At 37.7% G+C, this 24,900-nt stretch overlaps 1 protein-coding gene across 2 annotated transcripts in view; it reads right to left on the reverse strand.

The window, feature by feature from the left end:
* The window catches only part of supt3h (SPT3 homolog, SAGA and STAGA complex component), a 131,622-nt gene that overhangs the window by 1,102 nt on the left and 105,620 nt on the right, over positions 1-24,900 (reverse strand). For both annotated transcript variants that reach the window (XM_084393631.1, XM_084393632.1), the window contains exons 7-11: positions 23,753-23,828; positions 19,530-19,642; positions 19,127-19,237; positions 17,538-17,705; positions 15,773-15,883 (exon numbers count right to left, since the gene is read on the reverse strand). In XM_084393631.1, the coding sequence (XP_084249757.1) occupies positions 15,773-15,883; positions 17,538-17,705; positions 19,127-19,237; positions 19,530-19,642; positions 23,753-23,828 (579 nt within the window). The remainder of the gene's footprint in view (positions 1-15,772; positions 15,884-17,537; positions 17,706-19,126; positions 19,238-19,529; positions 19,643-23,752; positions 23,829-24,900) is intronic.

A 24,900-nucleotide genomic window follows, 5' to 3' on the forward strand; every position in this document is an offset into this window, starting at 1 on the left:
GTGTCCTTGCTAAATAAAAGCATTAATTAAAAAAATCTCACTGACTCCAAGCTTTTGAACGATAGTGTATTTTTCAGAAAATTGGTTGTGAAGGATGGCAAAAGTACTGTATGGGTCAATGATGTGGCTTCATTTCTTTTGTGTTGATTTATCTATTATAATTCTATTCAATTATTACAAAATACATGAAATGGTTAAACAATAAATTGCTCATGACCATTTTTAATATTATCTCATTAAAAAATATTAGGGCTATCGCCCTAATCGCGATTAATCACATCCAAAATAAAAGTTTGTGTTTACATAATATATGTGTGTGTACTGTGTATAATTATTTTGTATATATAAACACACACACACACACACACACACACACACACATGCGTGTATATATTTAAGAAAAAATCTGTTACTTATATATAAAATATTTATATAGAATATAAATTATATATAAATATATATACAGTATATACAAATATTTCTTATTATATACATGCATATGTGTGTATTTATATACACAAAATACTTATACACAGTATACACACATATATTATGTAAACACAAACTTTTATTTTGGATGTGATTAATCATTGCACAGCCCTAAAAAATAAAATAATTATATATATATATATATATATTATTTTTTACTTCTCAATTTTATCTCAATTTTCTTTTTCCAAATATATATTTTATATATATATAAAAAAATATGATAACTTATAAAAAATATATATATATATACATACACACACAACATACATACATACATACATACATACTTTTTTTTTTTTTTTTTACTTCAAAATTTTATCAGGATAACCACAGGTCATGTTTAGAGCCTTTCAAACAAAACTTTTATTAAAAACCGGTATAAACCAACATGATTGTGATGTTCTCAGTTAGTTGCGTAACCTTCATATGAGGCGTTTAATGTTTAACATCATCTGTCATTCGAGTTACCATAAGCACTTGGTTGGATGGTAACAAGTGGTCACACACAAACATCATTTTAATTATTTAAGACATGTTTCTGCCAACAGAGATCTGTATTTTATGAACAAAACCATCAGATCACCACAATCCCGGGGTGAAAGGCGGATGCAGTCACGGGCAACATATAAAAATAACAAGTGTCTTTATGAACTCAACACGGCAAACTCCTCTGACAGCCTGTTATAGCACTATTAATTATGATTATTCAACCACAGGGAGAAACCATTGCAAGGACAGGACAATACAGCGCATACAGCTGCATTGTGGGTAAAAAAGGAAGGAGCCGACAGAATCCAAACCCACTCTGGGTGGTAGATTATTATATATGTCATTTAATTTCCTCGTCATAAAAGAAATGGAGAACTCAAACCAGATGTGTGCTGTTTGGCCTCGTCCTCCATGCGATACAATTTGTTTTTTTGATGCGTGTGTTTTTGCATTCGTATTATGGCGAACTCTCTTCATTTGGCTGGCATTTTAACGGGACACAAAAGCGAAATGGAGACAGGTCCCAGACGGCAGAGGAAACCAGACGACTCAAACTGGATACAGGCCTAGAAACATGAACTGACTTGAAAAAAAAAAAAAAAAAAGAGAAAGGATATTGTGAAAGCTCTCATTCCACATCGGACAACCTGGAACTTATAAAGCGAGATTCCCGCATATCAAAGCTCAAAGGTCGAGGCTTGATTTGCTCGCGACTTCTGTTTCTTTGGGTCATTATCTCGGAGTCAAATTATAGGATCAGCACACTGGGAAGCGGATTGCTAATCAGGAAGAACGAGGAAAAGGAGAACATACGATCCTCCGGTCAAGAATCGACTGTAACAGGAACGCTCTCGCGTTTACACCTGGATCTGTTACACTGGATGTGGGAAAAACTGCATTCAAATTTAACTTGATACATCGACAATGCCGTAATAACCACTTAAAACATAACGTATATGAACAAGCATTTCAAACTGCAAATGTTTGAATGAAAAACGGATGCAATATAAAAGTTTTGGCTCACTGAACTGATCGATTTAAATTTCAGTGAATTCTGATCTGATTCTGTTTCCCTCAGCTTGACAGATCGAGAATGAATGGTGCTTTATTAAAAGCTGGATTTTTCCAGCACAGCAAAATTCTCAGTTACATTCGGCCTTGCACAACATCGCGGGCTTATTTTCCAACATAAAAATACACATCCTCAAGGAAGCTGACCAAGAGGAGTTCCCTAAAGATCCTGAAAAATAAATAGCCATGAAATCCACCCTGATATATGTATATAATGTGCATGTTTCAAGGGGAAGCAATTGAGATATATCTCAGGGAAGAGTTCCTTCCTGTATGGAATATATTTTCATCCTGACGTCTGCACATGAGACCTGTCGCGGCGTCTCAAGCCTTGTCCTCCCCTCTGCTAATTATTTATACTTTGCGAACGGAAAAGAAGGGTAAACAGCACAAATTCGACTATTCGACTACAGTGCGGGACAGTGTCTGAAATGATCTGTATTTGAGAGATGTATTTTTTACATTTTTTAACCAAACACATGCAGTTATTTGTTTTTCTCAAATATTTCACCTGAATTAAAACCACCGGGGTGATTTTAAAGTAAAAAAAAAAAAAAAATACCAAAAGGGATCCCCCCCAAAAAAAGTCAAACCAAAATGTATTCAGACACCTTCAACATTTCTCACATTATCACAGTTTATTCGCTATAGTTTAGAAAATGGTAATAAAATATGACAAGAACTCTGTTGATATTTCACTGGTTTTAGCCATTCTTCTGATAGACTGTCAAGTCAAGTCACCTTCAGTTACAGTATATAGCGCTTTTAACAATATAGATTGTTTCAAAGCAGCTTTACAGTGATAACAGGAAATTACAGTAACAGAGATTGTTTTGGCTTTACAGCAGCTCTAGAGTAAAGTTATTGTCCAGCTAAAGTTAGTTTTGATTGATTCACTTTCGTCACAATGATCATTAGTTATTAACTTAGGGGCCGCTTACACGACACCGTTCTAACAGGAAAACCCTTAACGCGCTCCGGCCGCTCATCCACACAAAACAGTGCCTGGTGTCTCGAGAACGCACTCCCGGAAATAGGTTCCAAGGTGCAAACGATTATTAGTTATCTCTGCGCAAACACCGACGCAATCACGTGTTTAGTCAATAGGTGTGCGCGTTTGAATATATATGTGTGCAGGCGTTTAGTCCTCCTTTACAAACCAATCCTCAATAAACTTCTTGTCTGGCCTTAAAAATTTATAATACAGAATTATTGATTGCTTCCGCATAGCCACGTCTGTACAGATAAAATGTCTCACGAATGAATAGGTTGAATATCTGTCAGCTGTTAAATTTAAGTATACAATTAGATAATACCAATTTAGGTCACCATTTAATTCGTTACATTTATATATGACGCTTTTCTAGGTACTCAAAGCGCTTTACATGGAAGGGGGAATCTCCTCAACCACCACCAGCATCCACCTGGATTTACCAACAATGCTTAATTTTCTTCAGTCTGTGGTGTAAAACGGTCGCATTAGCAATTCAAGAAAAAACACTTCAGCAAAATATGGTCAGGTCAAAGTGTCTAAATAATTTTTGGTCCCAAATTTTTATACATTTTACTGGTAGTCCACTGTATGAAGAATTTTTGGGTATAATATGTCAAAGTTTACTTTATTTTGCTACATAAATGAACTATAGTGTCCTGCACCCACTAGTAAAAAAAAAAAAAAAAATAATTCACAAATTATATAAGGTGTATGCATAATTTTTGGTTTGACTGTATATACACACATTTATAAATACACTTCGAAACAGCTATTTCATATAACATAGAGACCAGAAACGTATTAAAATGGAAAATTATTATTTCTATATAATTTTGCCATTTCCTATGTTTGATTATAGCACTCTATACTGTCTAATGTCAGAGTAGATTGCTGTTTCAAGACTTAGGAGTGTTTTCTTCATGTTTCAGTGTTTTCAGAGCTGATTTTAGGTCAATCACATATCCCATTATATTAGCCCCACATTTAACAACACAAACTGAAACAGCGGGTGACTTTTAGTGGCATTTCTGTTGAGGAAGATATCTCTTTTTACCCACCTAAAAAGTCACACATCTGTTTCTGTGAACAGAAATTATGCTGTGAAAGAGGAAATCAAGAAGTGAATTCGCTAAACACACTTGCACAATGCATTTTAGCACCTGCAACTTATTCAAGCTGGGAAATTGTGCAGTGCAAAGAGCAAATATAAATGACAGAGTCAAATTTGAAAGGACACTGATGAAAGGGAGGCTGAATCTGATCTCAATCTGTCCTCTTTAAATTCCATTAACTGCAATACATAAACACAGGGCAAATTCAAACGCGGGCGAAACATTCCGCCTTTGTGCTTTTTGCAAACTGCCTCGCGATGCCTCTGCTCGACCATTCATAAATCTCCATTTTTGCAGATAAATAGTGCTAAGTAAGACCTCCGCTCCCCCCTTATGGAAACACTCCACGGAGGTCTCCGGGTTCAGACCGGGCTCACCCAGGCCCGTGGCCTTGGCAGTGGGTGGCACCTCTGCCGGGGCGAAACCCAGCCCACGGGGTCCAAGAACAACTCCAGGAGAAAATATCTGCAACATGGGCAGAGGAAGCATCTGTGTGGAGAGAGGCTTTCTGATGAAATATCGCCTGCTGACAGTACAAGAAGGAAGAGAGCGTGCGGTTTCAGAGTCCTCGTACAGAAGCGCCGCTGTAAAAACGCATTCCAGTAGCCCAGCAACTGACCCTCGCTGCTTTTATTGCCTGGATATATTACGGGCTCTGCTGAAATCCAGAGCGTATGGATCAGAAATCTGGGATCAGTGGATACGGAAGACTGGCAGGGGTCTGGAAGGCTTTATTGGACGCGCGCTCGTGTCCTTCACTTCTGTGAATGAATGGTCAACACATGTTGGCGGTTATCCGCGCAAGCTGTTAAATTTGCATTGGTGGCATGATGTGAATTAATGATTTTCTCCAACCGTGTGAGCCTGACACAATATATAAAGAGAAATAATAGTGTGGGTTTTATATTCATGAGCAAGATTATTTGCTCTTGGATTGCAGTTGTGCACGCAAAGGTCAAAAGGGTCACACAAACACATTAATTGCTTTATTTATTTACAATGGATCATTACAGACAGCCCACTGTCACAGAATGAAAAAAACTATATCATGATTTACTCGCTGTCATGTTGTTTGAAGAGTGGTCGAACGATATAGGTTTATCCATGCCCGATACCAATATTTAGACAAATTACCATATTGTACTGATATAAACCGATAAAGTATATACATATTAAATAATATATAAATAAACCTATTCAAAAGTTGCTATTACACTTTTTTATGTTTATGAAAAAAGTCTCTTCTGCTCACCAAGGCTGCATTTATTTAATCCAAAATACAGTAAAAACAGTAAAATTGCGAAATATTATTACAAATTTAAAGAACGGTTTTCTATTTGAGTTTATATTAAAGTGTAATTTATTCCTGTGATCAAAGCTGAATTTTCAGCATCATTACTCCAGTCTTCAGTGTCACATGATCCTTCACAAATCATTATAATATGATGATTTGCTGCTCAAGAAACATTTCTTATTATCAATGTTGAAAATAGTTTAACATTTTTGTGGAAATGGTGATTCTTTTTCAGTTCAATGAACAGTATTTATTACATTTATTTAGTACATTTATTAAATAGAAATCTTTTGTAACATTATAAATGGTCACCTTTGATCAATTATTGCATCCTTGCTGAATAAAAGTATTCATTTCTCTCTCTTTTTTAATCTTACCACAAATGCAAAAAAATGTCTCAACATTAATAACTATTAGTTTTACTTAAATGTGTCTTGTTATAATTATATGTGTATACTGGAAACACATTGTATTTTCATGTTTTATGGAGACTTTGCATAGACATAATGCTTTTTATACTGTACAAACTGCATTCTATCTTCTTACACTTACCCTACCCATCACAGAAAGCTTTCTGCAATTTTACATTTTCAAAAAAACATCACTGTTTTTCTAATGGGGACCAAAAAGGACAACCTACTATGCAAGAAAATGAATATATGTGTGTGTATATATATATATTAGTTATAAGAGGTGAATTACTCTAATATTAAACCCAGCGTGATCTAATCGCCATTACATGGAGAGAACAGCTCAACTCATAAAATAACTCTCTAGTGCTTTGGTCGTTTTGGCAGGCAAAAACCGAGCCAAGTTGAAAGAGAAGCTTCTTTGGTCGTCTTGTTTGCGTGAGGAAGGAAACTGTTTGCACTTCTCTTTTCAAGCCTGTTAAGCTGCATCATTGCCAGGATTGTGCAGAAAAAAGAAGGATGACCCCTGGAGAGAGGAGGTTTATCTTTGATCAGCGCCGCTGTGTCCTCTCGTTGGCCGTCGAGTCTCAGGCGGACGCGTAAATGTGAGAGACAAACAGTCTCCTCTCCGCTGAGAGATGACACTCCAATTATCAGTCCTGCACTGAGAACTCGCATATGTAACTCATTAGCTAGAATATCATTCTGCGTTCCTCTTATTTTTATGCCAAATAAAAAAATGGTGGCCATCAGGCATTGTTTACCGCTTGTCATAAACAATGTGCCACGGCTCTCATGTGTGACCGTTTCAAGACAGTCATTGTTTTACGGTGCCCGGCCGGTTTGATGAACACAGAAACATTGTTAGTGTCAATAAACAAAACCAAGTCCATCGCACGCACCATAAAACCGAGTGGGGTGCATATTTCAGCCTCGAACACCTCCAATAGTTCGCTTCTTGTCATTTTTACACAAAGTTCTCAGGCCAAGACACACATTAGACAAAAGGTTCAGGAATACATTTAAACACTTCGGTACAAAAAGAACATAAATACCAGCAAAGAAAAACAAAGATCTGTCGCAGACTAAGCCTTGGGCAGCAACTTTACCCCAAAGACTGGATGAGAAAAAGAGAGGGATAGTTCACCCCGAAAACGAACGGTCTGTCATCATTTACTCACACCAATGTCGTTCCAAACTGTATGAACTTCTTTCTTCTGTGGAACACTAGGGCTGTGAATCTTTGGGTAGACAGTGAATCGATTCGATTCACAATTCATAGGCTTACGATTCGATTTTCACAAATGCAGAAAGCTTCTATTTGAAACGATTCACATTTGATTATTCCCCTAAAGGCCAAAGTTAGTTTATGTTAGTCCTTAATGATGGCATATCACTTTATTTTAAAGGGTTAGTTCACCCAAAAATGAAAATTCTGTCATCTATTACTCACCTTCATGTCGTTCCAAACCCGCAAGGGTTTCTGAGAGCTTTCTGACCCTTTTCATTTTTTTGGGTGAACTAACCCTTTAATAGCCTATACAATTTGGTATATGTAGATATTTATAAAAAGATTTAAAAAGGCTTAGAAAGTATTGTTAACATGTTAACCTTTGTGTAGGATAGTGTTAATGTATAGGCTACACAAGCTTATTACAGTGTTCCAGAAGCATGAACACATACAGTGCTTCGATGGACAGACTACTCTAGAGTATCAGGCGCTTCCCTATCTTACTAAACTAAACTCAACTCAACTCAACTCAACTCAACTCAACTCAACTCAACTCAACTCAACTCAACTCAACTCAACTCAACTCAACTCAACTCAACTAAACTAACTTTTCTTCACAGAATAAAAAAAAAAAAAAAATCCCTCTTTGTTTTCTTTCTGTCTTCACTGGTGATTGAAAGCTCGGTGCATTATTCTTAAACACATTTTAAACACGCCTCTGAATGATTTGGTTTTTAATCTTATTTTCCTTAACCATTTAAATGAATTAAATATTAATGCTACAATTTTTAACTTATCCTTTCTACCAGCCAATGATGATTGTGAAAGAAAATAACACAGCCATGCAAATTGTACGCTATATTTTATGTCCTCTGAAATCAAACGATAGCTTTGCGAGGAAAAGGCTGTTGAAAACAGCTCTTAAATCTCATTCACACTTTCGTTTTTTTAAACTTGAAAGTGAGAGCAAAAGGGATTTGAGTGTTGTGGCAAAAGGCAAGATTTCCAACAAATGACTTTTAACACCTTGGATCAATATGAGGGCGAGTAAATGATGACGAATGACAGGATTTAAATTTTTGGGTGGACAAACCTTTTACAAACGTGTGAATGAAAGGTCTGAGAGGCATGTTAAGACAAGATAGCAGAAAGATGCATGATTGTGCATTTCACCGACCGTAATGAGACGTTACCATAAGTGTAACTCCTGCTCGTGCATATTCATGAGCAGCATAAGACAGATGTGGGAATGTGTGCGAGCTCTAGTGTGTGTGTGCTGGCGCCGAGAGCTCCGGGAGGAGGGAGAGGACAGGGATACGCGCAGTGGTCCTGTCTGCTTGGAGCCGACTGAATTGGATCAAGGCTGCGGTCCATACGAATGGCGTATGACCGGGACTTCCCCATCGTCAGACTGCCAGCGCTCAAGTCTGCCTGCAAGTTCAACTGTATCAATGTACAGTCGTCCCGGGTCAGAACCTCCTTCAAATGCCTTCGATCTGAAATCCAGAGGGCTTAGGAAAATAGACAAGGCTAAGTGTGGGTTTTAATGCAATAACGAATTTCAGACCGTCTTCCCGCTCTCTCTCTCTCTCGAGCGTATCCGTGTCTGTAAAATCATCAGGTCCAGGATTCATGGGTAGAATGAGCAGGATGGTGTGGATAATAATTACTAGTAGGGTTCTAATTTAACACAAATCAATATAAATCACAAATATATTATTAATATATAAATGAACAATAAATATAATCCTCTGCCTTCCTACTTTTATGTCAAATAAAAAGTGATATATATATTTTATTTTTTTTACAAACACATGATTTCTCTTTTTGAGGACCCTATAACCTTGACCATCACAAGTGCCTTATTAGTGCCTAACCCCAACCCTTCCCTAACCCTATAACATAACACATAACACACTTAAACATCTAATAATTTGACCCTTGACAACTCTTTAAATGTTTATTCTGATGAAAGTCATTAGTCCAGTAACAGTTTTAGAAGTTAATATTTATTTATTTATTTATATATTTAGTTAATATTTCTTTTTTTTCTTTTTTTTTTTAAGTTGGCAGCTGATTTCATTGCTCCACCATTAACATATCTTTTTAATCTTTCTTTATCTAGAAATTAAATCTTCTATCTGGAGATAGATGCTTATGTTAACAGCTTATGGTCTGCCATTATTCAAAGGGGGTGATCCAAATGTACTAAATAACTACAGGACTATCTCCAAATTATCTATTTTAACTAAGGTTTTGGAATCAATTGTGAATGATCAATTAAAAGAGTTTATCCTCAAATAAGGTTTGAGGAAAAAATATAGTACAACCAAAGCGAATTTAAAAGTATTAAATTAACTAATGATTTCACTGGACTGTAAGAAACGCTGCATCACTCTTTTTTAATCACTTTATCTAACGCTTTTGATACTTTAAATCATGAAATACTGAAGCAGAGGCTTATCAGAGTAGGTTTATCAGTGAAAGCTGTTGGATGATTTATGAACTATTTATTGGGTAGAACTCTATGTATACATATTAGGGGGGATCCCTTTGGAAACCTTGATTGTGACTTAAGGCATACCACAGGTATCGGTCCTTGGGCCACTATTATTTATTTTATATATTAATAATATTGGGATTAACATTACACATTCATATTTTAATTTATATGCTGATGATATGGTGATTTATTTCTCTGCAACAACACTAGATCAGGCCCTGAATTATCTTCAGTCTGTTTTAATGTATAGTTCAGCATACATTGAGGGATTTAAAATGAAACTAATGATGTTTTCAAATAGAAAGCCTACACTCTCAAGTCCATGTTGAATTACTAAGGTTCAGTGATTGCCATAGTTTCTCAATATAAATGTTTGGGATTTTTAATGACTCTCATTTGGGCCCTATGTTCAGCATCTTGTAAAGAAATGAAAGTTGAAATAGGGCTTTTTCTTTAGAGTTAAGTCATGTCTTTCGTTTGAAGCAAGGAGGAGATTAGTAGCTGCTACTTTTTTGTCAGTGTTAGATTATGTGATATCTATCTGCAGGCACCTAAGCATTGTTTATAGGCATTGGATTCAGTTTATCATGGAGCTTTAAGGTTTATTACCAATTCAAAAGCCATCACCCATCATTGTTTACTGTACTCTTTGGTTGGATGGTCTGTGCTGTCAATTCATAGACTCAAGAACTGGTACATCTTTATATAACGGGTTTGCTTCCCCTTTATTTTACAACAGTTAACCATTCAAAAAGGAGTAAATATTTATGGTCTTCGTTCACAAGAACATTATCTTTTAAACATCCAAAAAGTCCGTACAAATATGGGTAAAAGGGAGTTAGTTATGCTGCTCTGTCTGATTAGAATCAGTTACACGATAAATTATGCTTTAAAGAGTTGGTCTCTCTAAATGAATTTAAGAGTATTTTAAATGACTCGGTCACGGATTTACCTGATTGTAATTGTTTTCACTGATATTGTATACCTTTTTCGTATATGTAATTAATTATTTGTTTTCATGTTTAAATGTTTTTTCATGTTTAGCTAGTGTGCTCCCTGTCTTGGCCAGGACCCTCTTGTAAAATATATTTTAAATCTCAAGAGTTTTTCCTGGTTAAATAAAGGTTATAAATACAAATAAATGAACAAATAAACTTAAAACTAAGGCTTAAGATATAGTGAGAACTGGTCAAAAGGTCCTCAATTTACCCACTTTGTCCTCAATCCAATGGTCTAAACTTTTTTTTGTGTGTGATTGTATATTTACTTACTGCACATCAACTGTCTGTCTTTCTGTCTGTTCTTTCTTAAATATGTATGTGTGTATAACATCAATATTATACACACAGACATATTTAAGAAAGAACAGACAGATAGACCAACAGAAGTAAATCTTTTAGGTCAAAGGGGTTCAGCTGACCCCAAAAAAAGTTTGGGAATCCCTGATCCAAGTTATGGCATAGTCCCAATAAGTAAATAAAAGGGATGGCATCATAAAACCCAATAGATCTTGATATTGCTTAATTTCTTTTGGAAATACCCAATGAGAGTATGTTGTAAACAGCTCTATTATAATCAGAATTTGAGCTTTATCCTCAAGTCTGAACCGAAGAAATGCTAAAAGCGGCGTGATTTAGAGTAAAGCGGCACCTTCGAGAGTTCTGGGCAAAGGATTAGAGTTGTTATTGTGCTGCGTAGCCCCGTTATTTGGGGAGTCGAAACGCAGCCAGATCCAGCGCACTCCAGCGGGGAAGTGCATCCCCAGAACTCTGACTTAATGGGCCGTACTGTACACCACCTCGCTGTGAAGTGGGATTTGGGGGTCAGCATGTGGAAAAACCCACCGTAAATCAATAGCATCTGAAACAGCCAGGAGGACTCGCAGGCAGCACTCCGCTCTCTCGAAGCCTGAAGATGAGACTTTATTCAAAAAATAATAGCCAGTCTGTTTACTGCGCCACGAGATGGATTACATGGCACTGAAATAAATACTTCCAGATGCGGCTCAACAGAAATTATACTGAAGGAGAGGGGGGAGAAAAAAAAAAAAAAAAACGACTCCATAAATCTAGAGAGAGAAATAGCAAAGCATTTTCTGGCACCAAACGCTCAGCTTCATGCTTCTAATGGCATAGTATTTTTATATCAATGCTTCAACAAATAAGAAAAGATAGGCCACCATTGCCAACACTTTGGCGTAAAATAAAAACAAATACAGTTCTTTGTGTTCAAGGCTCATAATCCAGGAAGTTGGACATTACTGTAGAGTGCTGTTCTTTCTCTGATAAACGTATTTCAAAGACAAATATTACGCTTTACTTCAAATGGCGCCAGTACTTGGGCTGTATTTCTGCACTGGGAGGTTTGAATATCATTTCGATAAAATATTGCCTCTTTGGAAGACTACCGTATGCTGTTTTCCCATTCCAACTGACCCACTTCTGTATGACTCTGCCAGTCCGACCGTTCACTTGACGTCCACAAAGCAATTTCATGGAGTAATAACAAGCTATTCAAACCACAGGGAAGAATGTCTCTACTTGTAAATGTGTAATTGTTAGGGAAGGTTTTCAATGGATCTGTAGACACTGAGCACAGGAACTGGCGTCTGATGCCAACACGAGGGACGCAACTGGAATTCAGGGATGTAAAACCTGGTCCAATGGGCCGTTTATAGTGCAGCATTTATGAGGCATTGAAAAGGGCACAGAAACAGAGAGTTCTGTGGATGTCAGCAGCCCAGTACAAGATGTCCATCCTCAGATATAGAGACGATGGGGCAATAAACAAGAGAGGAGACGTATCACTCCCCCATTTGTTGTCTCTGGCAAAAAGACTTACGTAAAGCGAGACCGGTGGAAACTGTAAGTAAGGCACAAAATATTGCTGTCACAGCAATTTCTAAACATGCATAAGGGCCAATGAAATTTTAACAGATCTAGCAACGATGAACGTATCTCTAGCTCTTTAGGATACACTTTTGTGCTTGTCTGAAGCTTTTGTTAAAGCAAGATTTACTCTCACTATCAACTTAAAACAAGCATGCAACCACATAGCAACATGCTAAACCACTTAGAAAACCTTAGTAACCACCCAGAACCCCCAGTAACATCCTAGCAATGCACTGGTAAAAACTGCCCATCAAACTACCTTAGTAATGGCATAACAACGCCCCAAAAATCAGCTAGAACTTCCAAGTAACCGCATAGCAACGTGCTAAGTAAAAACACTCAAAACACCAAAGCAACAATGCTCTAACAACCAATTAGAACACCTAGCAACCGCATAACAATGTACTTAAAACCACCATGAACACCTTAGCAACCACCTAGTGACCACCCAGAACCCCTTGCATAGCAACACCTTAGAACCCACATAGCATTGTGCTAAAGAATTACTCAAAACACAATTGCAACTGCATAGCAACACCATAGCAAATGCACATAAAAAAAAAAAACTCAAACCTCCTCATCAGTGACATAGAAACGCTGTAAAAACCAGTCAGAACAGCCTAGCAACCATATAGCAACAAACTAAAAGCCACCCTGAACACATTAGCAACAACATAGAAACACCCAAACAACATTCTAAATAAAAACACTCAAAACACCACAGCATCAGCATAACAATGCTCTAACAACTAGTTAGAACACATAGCAAACGCAAAGCAATGTACAAAAAAAACACAAAGAACACATTAGAGACCACATAGTAACACCCTAGATACCAATGTGTTCTCAGTTCTCGCGCATGCGTCACAGCGCTCTTGTGAACTCGCGTCAGAGGCTGACACGGAAAAAAATTAATAGTTGAATAAAGTCGTTATTTTAGGGGGGTTTTTTGCACAAAAAGGATTCTAGTCGCTTGATAAACTTAAGGTTGAGCCACTGTAGTCACTTGGACTATTTTAACGATGTCTTTACTAACTTTTCTGGGCCGGCAAAAGGAAATTACATAGAAGCCTATGAAGGAGTGAGACAGCTCTCAGATTTCATCAAAAAATATCTTAATTTGTGTTCCGAAGATGAACGAAAGTCTTACGGGGTTAGATCAACATGAGGGTGAGTAATTACTGACAGAATTTTCATTTTTGGGTGAACTAACCCTTTAAGCATCAGAAAATGATGTTTTCGCCAGGCATCTTCAAAACTGGCAGAAACAAACACAAAAGGAAAAACAATTCCATCTGATGAGCCGATTTTCCACAACAGGAGACTCTGGACTCAAATAAAATTATACTTCTTCTTGGCCGGTGACTTACTGTCCTTGCGGACGGGGGAGGTAATCGCGTTGCCCTGTGCGTGAGTGTAATCTAATGATCTCTGAATGATTCTAGGTCTTGCGTTACCCTCTTAATTCAATTTCAAAGTTAATAATCTCACAATGACTTGATTTTGGTAATTTGAGGCCGATAAAGCCTCCAACAACAGTCACTGGGGCAGACATTTAAATTACATAATACTACACATCCACGATGGTGAAACTTGAGTGAAAGCGAACCGTTTCCAGATTGGCTATTTCTCTTCGTTTCAAGCTGGGGGAGTGTTGAGAATCTCATATGCATTTGAAGTTAATACGTCGACTTAACGGTTGGCTCATATGTAAAGCGCAATCTGGAAAGTGAACGCACCACCAAACGGCCCAATAGATAACCGTACACGTTAATGAGAAATTGCCTCACGTCTGTCAGCGACCACATATACGCTCGACCTTCCAAACAAGGGCTTACTTCTACCTTTGTTTTTTTTTAAAGACCAGAGTGAAAATTGCTTATTGGTGTAATTAATCATGGGTTTAAACTGGCTCCAGTCGCAATAAAACCAAGCCAATTACATGATAACTCCATTCTGACGGCACTCACTCAGTCACTCGCATCCCCCCCGTCTAATTATTCCAGTGCCATTCCCAGTAAGGAGCTGAGATTTACTCATCAAAGGCGAACGCAAGTGGCACTAGAGAACATCTGGAAGTCTTCACTCAGCATCATACCCTGGAAAACCATATAACACCTGTTTTATATATTAAACAATACACTGCGTCCCTGAGCAACTCCCAGTTTCCTACAGTTATACATGTCGGCTTCGTGTTTATGCCATGGAAATGACCCTATCCAGTCACAGTTGTCCTGCGTTGCTTGGTGACACTGAAACTGTAGTACTTTTAAGTTAATTTAGAGATGTAATAAGAAAGTGCTTCAATCACACTTTGGTTTGCAAAGGCCTCTTCAACAGCAGAGCAATTCTTACTGAATATTTGGCCAAAATACATGGAAGAGACATGACGGAAATATCCCAGGATGTTGTGGACATTTCCATGGAGGTCCTTTGGTAAAACACGAGTTAAATCTGCTGTAAAATAAAATAAAATTGGAATGCCAAGCCAGCAGCTGATGGTATTTCCATGCCAAGAGCTGTGCTGTACATTTTCTACCATTTACACATTTGTATGAATACAATACAATAAAAACAAATAAAATAAAATAGAATAATACAACAAATTAAACGCAAGAGGTTTTGCGTGTTCTTGAAGGATCTTATTGAAAACATTGTTGTCTACTTGCATTAAAAGCAGAACAGCCCATGATCTAGTGCTTTGCTATTCGATAACTGTATTACGTCATAATGAAAAGTAACAAATATCAGTATTTAAAACACAAAACAGCCATGCAGAACATATTTTGCCAGGTCTTCTGGCGGGCTGTTGGCTCGGGAATGATCAAGTAGGCCGTCAGTGGTAAATTGCTCATTACCTGTGAATTGCAGATTGACCACAATAGCAAAAGCCTCCAAATTGGCTGTGAGAAAGCCTCCAAAAGCCATTTCTCAAATGCAGACTAGCACTTAGACTCCCACACTTCTGCGCCTGATGGAAAATTATAACTCGCAGTCGGCGAGCTGCAGAGTCGCATACGTAAGTGCGCGGAATAAGCAGGCATTTCTCAGCTGTAAACAGAATTTACGGAAAACAAAACAAAATTAAATCTCCTTTGTATTTCCAAAAAGGATCGAAATTCCGCTTATTTAATTCTCCAGTAGAATTATGTGACTTTTATGAGGAAAATTACACTAACCACAAATTGCGCTAAACAATTCCAATACTTTAGGGCTTGACCACTTTAAAATGGGGCTGCGCTGCGATTATAAATATAACTCTTTTACGGCTCTGTTATTACGTACTGAGAAGGGGGAGAGCGGGCCAATCTTGTGGCTGTAGCGCCTGATGGCCTCTCTGATGTGGGCTGGTTGGATGGCACTGCTCTGAGCCTCCGCGCCACAGGCCGCCGCGCTCTGCAACGAAGAAGACAGAGAAAATACAGCTCGTATTATTGCTAATTCAAAAACACTGTGGGAGTCCTGCAGTTTAATGCACAAACACAGGACTCGAGGACACGGCACACACACAATCGCACGCTTTTCGGAATCAAAATCGGAGGATGGGCCAGAGCTTTACCTCCGGAGAGATATAAATGCTATGTGTCATTTGATGCTTTATGAACTGTCAGCACTGATATATAGAGGTTTGACAGTAAACGTTAGTGCTGCGTGTGATTGGCTGTAATTGCAGTGTCTCTGAAGTCACTTGGAGGGAAGGGAACAATTTCAACTCGGTATCAAGTCGGATGGAAAAACAACTTCCCTGTTTGGATGTTTGCAATAAAGATCAGAGAAACTGGAGTCAGTAAAACACGGGTGAATAGGAACATATTAAGACTTATTCCTTGCTAATGTTTTTACTGCTTATGAAGAGGCTGGAATCTATGACAAATATTAGAATAACCTCAGGGTTTCTTCTAGTGTAAAATAAACAGTGTTAGGGTGTTTTCTGAGTGGCCCAATGGTGTGGGTTGGGGCAGGATTATCTGTTCGTCTGACCAATGGAAGTCAAGGGATTTTTACAATGCAGTCATAGGTTGAACCAGCTTAAATTGGCACATGAAAGTGAACGAATTTAACATTAATAATAATAATAAATAGTGTATGTAACACACACACACACACACACACTCTATAAATGTATTTTATAGATACATACTCTTCTGCTCACCAAGGCTGCATTTATTTGATTAAAAAAAAGAAAAAGAAAACAATAATGGCAAAATTTACGCCAGTAAAGCCACTTAAAGTATTCTATAGACTCACATAAATTATGGCAATTTAAAATGACTGTTTTCTATATTAATATATTTTATATTCCTCTGATCAAAGCTGAATTTTCAGCATCATTACTCCAGTCTTCAGTGTCACATGATCCTTCAGAAATCATTTTAATATGATGATTTGATGCTCACAAAACATTCATTATTATTATCAATGTTGAAAACAGTCAATTTTTTCAGGATTCTTTGATGAATAGAAAGTTCAAAAGAACAGCATTTATTTGAAATATAATCTATTGTAACTTTATAAATGTCTTTACTGTAACTTTTGATCAATTTAATTAATCCTTGATGAATAAAAGTATTGATTTCATCAATACTTGAGCATCAAATCATCATATTAGAATGATTTCTGAAGGATCATGTGACACTGAAGACTGGAGTAATGATGCTGAAAATTCAGCTTTGATCACAGGAATAAATTACACTTTACTATACATTCACATAGAAAACAGCTGTTTTAAATTGTAATAATTTTTTTTTTATTTTCTTTTATCAATCAATAAATGGTGAGCGGAGATTTCTTTTAAAAACATTAAAAATCTTACCAATCCAAAACTTTTGACTGGTATATATAAAAAAATGAATAAGGGAATAATTAAAAATATTATAATAATAATGGTTGAGCCACTCTTGTTATGTCCAGCCCAGTTAGACTTTTCAAATGAACAGTCTGCAATTCCATTTAAAAACCACTAGAGGTGCAGTAATCACACTTATCTGTAACATATTGCTAGGAAAATATTAACATATAATATAATATTGATGCTAAAATATTTGTGTACCTTCTTCCTTTTCCTCTGCTTAACCTTACTGCTGCCATCTTGGTTTGGCCCACCGTTGCCCTGGGCCATGGAGTGCATCTTCCCCTGGTTTCCCGTCGTCAGTGGGCCGCTGGGAGTGGACGGAGGGGTGTTTTCTGGAGAGTCCGTTTCCTTTTTGGTGCTTGCAGCCTTAAATTAGACCAGAAAAATCACTTACATGTACGTGAACAAATTCTTGATTATTCTTCTAAGAGTGACGTTAGACGACTGCAACTCATATGAAGACCACAATGTGCTCACAACCTTCGCACAACACAACACTCCTTTTAGGCAACACAAAAGTAACAATGACATAAAAAGGTCACGGCTACAAAACATTTCAACACAACCCTGAAAAACATCACCTGCAGTCTTACGACACGTCTCAGTCCTATCGCTCAAAACCTAGGGTCATTCTGTCACTCTCGCCACATGGGAACACCATCCCAAGGACCCCCAAGGTTTAGGAGAAAAACAATACTGGAATTCAGGCTTAAAAAATACCATGTGCGCTTCCAGACCCGGAGTGGCCTTGGCCGAGTCCGAAAAAAGAGTGTAAGAGAGACAGATGAGGTTTTTGTGGTTTCAGTGACAGAGAAGTCCATCCATGGAACGGATCCCGCAGCTCAAAACCACCTTGGACAAACTTGGCGGCCCTACTTGGCGAGAGGTCAAACCCATGGAGCGGGACAGTCCTGTTTGGTTTTCTTTTCCAATGGACAAGCGCTCGGAGAAAGCTGTTGACACATCCCTACTCATACATTTACACCAGTAAAGCCACTTAAAGTATTCTATAGACTCACCAAACTGCAACTAATCTGATAAAACACATTTTAATAGTGGATTACAACATACGAATGCATTGGTGAAGAATATCACTTGCATGCAGCTTAAACCAAATAAAAAACACATTACTGGCACAATAACTGGCCTGAGAAGAACTAGAAAACAATGATTGACTGTCATTCTGTCATCATTTACTGTTACAAACAAAAGATTTTTTGAAAAATGTTCATGGTGGTCTTTACTTTTATTGCACATTTATGGTTCTTTTGCGATTTTAGCAGCTTTACCGCATCCGTTCCAATTCACTTTCATTGTTTTCTGCTAAAGTTCTCCCCCACAAAAGAAAGTCATACAGGTTTTGAACGTCATGAGGGCGAGTACATTTTCATTTTTGGAGGGAACTGAACCTTAAAACAACAGCTTATGATTTCCAAATATCATTCACTAACAACAGTGTTATTTTAATATTATGTATATACTATTATATTATTAAGTAATATATTATGTTATTTTATATTTTAATAATTTTGTTGTCATTTTTATTAGTTTTTGCTTTTTATATATTAATATTTAGCTTTTATTTATTTTCATTTCAGTTTAGTTTTAGTCATTTTAGTATTAAAACTTATTTATTTCAGTTAGTTGCCAAGCCATCATTTCTCAATTCTCGTTTAAAAAGTGTAGAAGTTTTCTTATTTTATTTCAATTAACAAAAAATATTTTTAATAGATTTAATTTTAGTTAACAATAACAACAAAGAGTAAACTAAAAATGGTTTTGTTTACCTCAGCCGAGGAGTTGCAGTACTGGATGAAAGTTGCTGATATGGCATGTTGAAACGGATCGCCCGTTTTGGGAGTCATATCTTGTTTAACCAACAGGGCAAGGTCGACAACCTAAAATATAAAACCATATCAGCTTATGAGCAATGTCACTTGATATGAAAAACAAGATGATATATTTTTTTTCCAGGAAACATCATATTAAACAATCAAAGCACTGGAACGCTTCAAAAGAGGTTATTTTCAGGGGTCTAATTTCATGTTGGCTTTCTGGGTTTATTGCATTGGAAACAGAGATGGAGTGAAAGTAAAGTTCAAATTTAGAGTGATTTCCTGAAATGAGACAGTTTTAGTTTTTCTGAGATACAATGCGATTTCAGAAAAAAACAGTGTGATGGCAGCTCACCTGGGCCACCGTCTCGTAGGCCAGATACGACAGGATCTCCATGGACATGGCGTTGGGCTTCACATCCAGACTGCTGCAGTCCAGCCACTCACGGAATTTCGAGGCCTTTTTAGCTAAACAGAGCAAATCATTTGAATCATTTTGAGAGAGAGCTCCTAAAGGGACATGGTTAAAAAAAAAAAAAAAAAAAAAGACATGGGAGGAAAAATAAGTCAATGCTTTTGCTTGCGAAACCTTTGTGTTCCCCCAAGAAACTTTGCGTTGCCCCTCAAAATCTTTGCATTCCCTAAAGAAACTTTGCGTTCCCCTGAGAAACTTTGCGTTTGCTAGCGACACCTTTGCATTCCTCCCAACTTTGAGTTTGCTCATGAAACATTTGTGTTCCCCGAGAAACTTTGCGGTCCTTTGCGAAACCTTTGCGTTCCCCCGAGAAACTTTGCGATTGCTAGTGAAACCTTTGCACTCCTCCCAACTTTGAGTTCGCTCATGAAATGTGTTCCCCCGAGAAACTTTGCATTTGCTCGCGAAACCTTTGCGTTCCCCCCGAGAAACTTTGCATTTGCTCGCGAAACCTCTGCGTTCCCCCCGAGAAACTTTGCGTTCGTTTGCGAAACCTTTGCGTTCCCCCGAGAAACTTTGCATTTGCTCGTGAAACCTTTGCATTCCTCCCAACTTTGCATTCGCTCATGAAAAATTTGTTTCCCCGAGAAATTTTGCATTTGCTCGCGAAACCTTTGGGTTCCCCCCGAGAAACTTTGCGTTTGCTCACGAAACATTTGCGTTTCCCTGAAAATCTTTGCGTTTGCTCGCAAAACCTTTGCATTCGCTCGCAAAACCTTTGCGTTCCCCCTCAAAATCTTTGCATTCCCTAAAGAAACTTTGCGTTCCCCTGAGAAACTTTGCGTTTGCTAGCGAAACCTTTGCATTCCTCCCAACTTTGAGTTTGCTCATGAAACATTTGTGTTCCCCGAGAAACTTTGCGTTCCTTTGCGAAACCTTTGCATTCCTTCCAATTTTGAGTTCGCTCATGAAATGTGTTCCCCCGAGAAACTTTGCGTTCGTTTGCGAAACCTTTGCGTTCCCCGAGAAACTTTGCATTTGCTCGCGAAACCTTTGCGTTCCCCCCGAGAAACTTTGCGATTGCTAGCGAAACCTTTGCATTCCTCCTAACTTTGCATTCGCTCATGAAAAATTTGTTTCCCCGATAAATTTTGCGTTTGATCGCGAAACCTTTGCGTTCCCCCGAGAAACTTTGCGTTCGCTCACGAAACATTTGCGTTCGCTCATGAAACCTTCGCATTTCCCTGAAAATCTTTGCGTTTGCTCGCAAAACCTTTGCATTCGCTCGCAAAACCTTTGCGTTCCCCCGATAAACTTTGTGTTCGCTCACGAAACATTTGCGTTCGCTCATGAAACCTTCGCATTTCCCTGAAAATCTTTGCGTTCGCTCGCAAAACCTTTGCATTCGCTCGCAAAACCTTTGCATTCGCTCGCAAAACCTTTGCATTCGCTCGCAAAACCTTTGCGTTCCCCCGAGAAACTTTGCGTTCGCTCACGAAACATTTGCGTTCGCTCATGAAACCTTCGCATTTCCCTGAAAATCTTTGCGTTCGCTCGCAAAACCTTTGCATTCGCTCGCAAAACCTTTGCATTCGCTCGCAAAACCTTTGCATTCGCTCGCAAAACCTTTGCATTCGCTCGCAAAACCTTTGCATTCGCTCGCAAAACCTTTGCGTTCCCCCGATAAACTTTGTGTTTGCTCGCAAATCCTTTTGAAGTCTTTGCGAGCAAATGCAAAGTTTATCGTTTAAAGTTTTGCGGGAGAACCCAAAAGCATCGACAAATAATTTTAACTCTCTCTCATCTTTTTTTCCTTCACCATGTCTCTTTAGGGTAGTGGTTCTCAACAGGGGCGGTACCGTTCAGATGTTCATGGTTCACGAGTTTACACCAAAGATCCAGGCAAGACCAGATTAAAAATGTAATTACTTGCAAAATAACTGCCTACAACATTCTAAAATCTGCCAGTTTAATGTGACATGTAAGCTATGTATCGTTTCTTTTGCAACGACTCTATTATTTTTCCAGTCATAGACCAGCGCTCAAGCACTGACAAGAATCAGCATTCACATGCTCAAAAATTTGTTTCGCACTGACAACAATCCGGTAGTGGTTAGAATTCTAGCTCTGACTAGAATCACTTCTTCAAACTATCTGGTCCGGCTTTCTCAAGACAACTTAAAGTTTGTCTCGAGAAACGTTTTAATACACGCATCGGAGGAATGGAAAGTTGACAAGCCATTAAAAAAAGTATTGAGTTAAGAACCACTTATATATTTTCAAATATTTTCAATAAATCATGTTCCCATTCACTCCGGCGACAAATTTTGACTAATGCCTAATGCCAAAATGTTTTCTTTGTTCACCAAGTAATTTACTGGTCAGGCATTTTTGTTAACTCGCAAGACTGTAAGGAGAAAATGAGAATTTGATGGATAATTTAAATATATTCTGTAATCACATTTTGGTAATGTATTAATTCCGTCGTCACACGTCTGAGTGCGAAACGCTGCTTGGATAGTTTCAAGATAGTTACAAATAATTAATAATACAATAATAATTAAATTGTTCATATGTGTCTTGTCAATTGTTCTTGTCACATCCACATGCAGTCCAAGTACTGCAATCGCTTGGACTTCGTCTCTGCAACCCACAGAAAAGAAATGAGCAGAAAAACATCAAGCACAGGGGTCACACTAATTTACAAATCAGTTTTGAAAGTTCAAATTCAAAATCATTCTGCTTTTTCCCTGTTAATGTTCTCCGTTGAAAATAATTTATAAGAATGCTTCTTGTTTGCTGACTGTCTGTTCGCGGTACAGCTGCTGTTAATTAAATTTTGAATGTCAAATTTGTAACCGTTGCATTTTTTGGCTGCTCCTCGCTGATTGGCTGCTATTTGCGATAAGCCACATGATTAAATTTTGAATGTCAAATTTGTAACCGTTGCATTTTGTTAACACTGATATACACTGATATATAGGCTAACTTCTACTTCAGATTACTTTTTTGCTCCCTGGGAAACTATGATAATAATGGGGGTAAGGGACCTGGATAATGAATAGGGGGGCACTGGCCCAGAAAAGGTTGAGAACCACTGCTTTAGGGGCTCCGTAAGAACATGATGTACCAAAGTGAGGAAATAACAAGCAGTTTGTCCTAAGAGCAACTATATTCGTAGTACACAATAGCAAGATTTATTATGATTCTTTTTCCCAAAATGTGCAGTACAGAACATGAAATGCAATAACCTACTAAGCAATACACTTGACTTTCCATAAAAAAAAAAAAAAAAAAAAACACACCACAAAATCAACGATTTCTTAATTTGAATCATTATTTGTTCAAACTGACAAGACATTTTATCATAAAACTGGATAAAAATGCAAAATGTTTTTACTTGTGAATGAAGAATTCCAATTGCTGAATGAAACATACACACAATGTGACAATCTAGCTTACTCACATAGTAGTTTGAAATGTTCAGCACTGCACATCGAATGCTTTTTCTGCATACTATAACTAAAAACAGCAGACAGAATACTGTGTACACTGCACAATTTACATAAGAACAATAGGTAATTAATTCCAAACATATCCTATTAAACCAAAAACCCTTTGTTGTGTTTACTCAGCATCAGTGTTATGCAACAGGGTTATTCATGCACATTTACTGCGCTGTTGTCCCAACCTGCAGCTCAATGCCAGTAAGACATCACAGCTACTGGAGCGGCACAAAGCCAGTGAACATGTTATTAGTGCTGAAATGTGGCCTTCAGAAGCCAGTAGTGGTGTTCACAATCCCACAGCTGCATTCTTACAAGCCCTCGGGCGCACAAATGCCAACCGAACATCTCATCGGAGACGATATCTGATGCAGGAGTTCTTCTGAGGAGTGATCTGCATTACATTGATACTGCAAACCATACCTGACCTGCTCATGGAGCAACAAAACGGATGCTTTCATGCAGTAAAACCCCAGAGAAAAGAGTTATTGTAGCTCTAACACTATAGCCTGTCACTAGCAACGCCAATGTCATGGGTTCGATCCCCAGGTAATGCATGAACTGATAAAATGTGTCCCTTCAATGCAAAGCAAGTCACTTTGGAAACGCAAAAATGAAATGAAAACAATCGTGTACAGTATGTGAACGATTACTCACAGAAACTCAGCTGTCGACTTTCACAGAAATCACTGTACAGACTGGAATCCATGTTTCTTGTCATCTTCTCAATTCTCTGTATAAAAAATGAAAAGAAGAATATTAACTATTTTCACATGTCAACATCATGAAACAAAAGTCAAGAAACACACGCCTGTGCAAAACTCACTGCCACTTTCCTAGGGTTTTCCTGTCTGTGATATTCTGGTTTCTAGAAAGTTTGGGGTCAGTAAGATTTTTAAAGTGTTTATGAAATATGTATTTTATACTTACCAAGGCTGCATGTATTTGATTAAAAACACAGTAAAACCAGTAATATTGTGAAATATTATTACAATTTAAAATAACTTTTTTTGTGTGTGGATATATCTTAAAGTGTATTTTATTCCTTTGATGCAAATCTGAATTTTCAGCATCATTACTACAGTCTTCAGTGTCACATGATCCTTCAGAAATCATTCTAATATGCTGATTTGCTGCTCAAGAAACATTTATTATTATTATCAATGTTGAAAACATTTGCAAAACATTTTTTCAGGACTATTTAATGAATAGAAAGTTCAAAATAACAGTTTGTGTGTCACTTTTGATCAATTCATCCTAGCTGAATAAAAGTTACAAATTCTTTAAAAGATCACCCGTCATAATGAGCGTTTGAAGGTGAAGTGTTGGCTTAGGGTTAGGGAGAGCAATTTTTTGGATCCCATAATAATCTCCAATTAAGATATTGTTGAGCTCCTGTTTGATGTCATGGTTCAAACCACAGTTTTATCAGCTACTCTAAGGATTAAATATCAATTTTATTTTACGCTACACAAGATAAAATGGCATAACATAAGAGAAGGACGGTCTCTGTAAACTTTAAGAGAGCCACGCGCAGTAATGAAGCCTCTTAATAGCAACCCAACAGGTTTCACTTGGATTTACAGCTGAGCGTGTTAAGTTGCAGGTCAGAACCTATAATTAGACATTTCCTCATCCTGGACCAATTTCATACCTTCACATAACAGTCAATTTGAGCTCTCTACCAGGCTGTGTGTCATAAAAAAAAAGGTTCAAGGTTTATGACCATTTCCCCCCCCCTCCTGCCGCAAAGAATCTGTTTTACAGTCTAGAGAGAGACTGGTAAGCGGGAAGCGTCAAGTTGG

Source organism: Rutilus rutilus (assembly GCF_951802725.1).
Source record: "Rutilus rutilus genome assembly, chromosome: 21".
Classification (NCBI taxonomy): Eukaryota; Metazoa; Chordata; class Actinopteri; order Cypriniformes; family Leuciscidae; genus Rutilus; species Rutilus rutilus.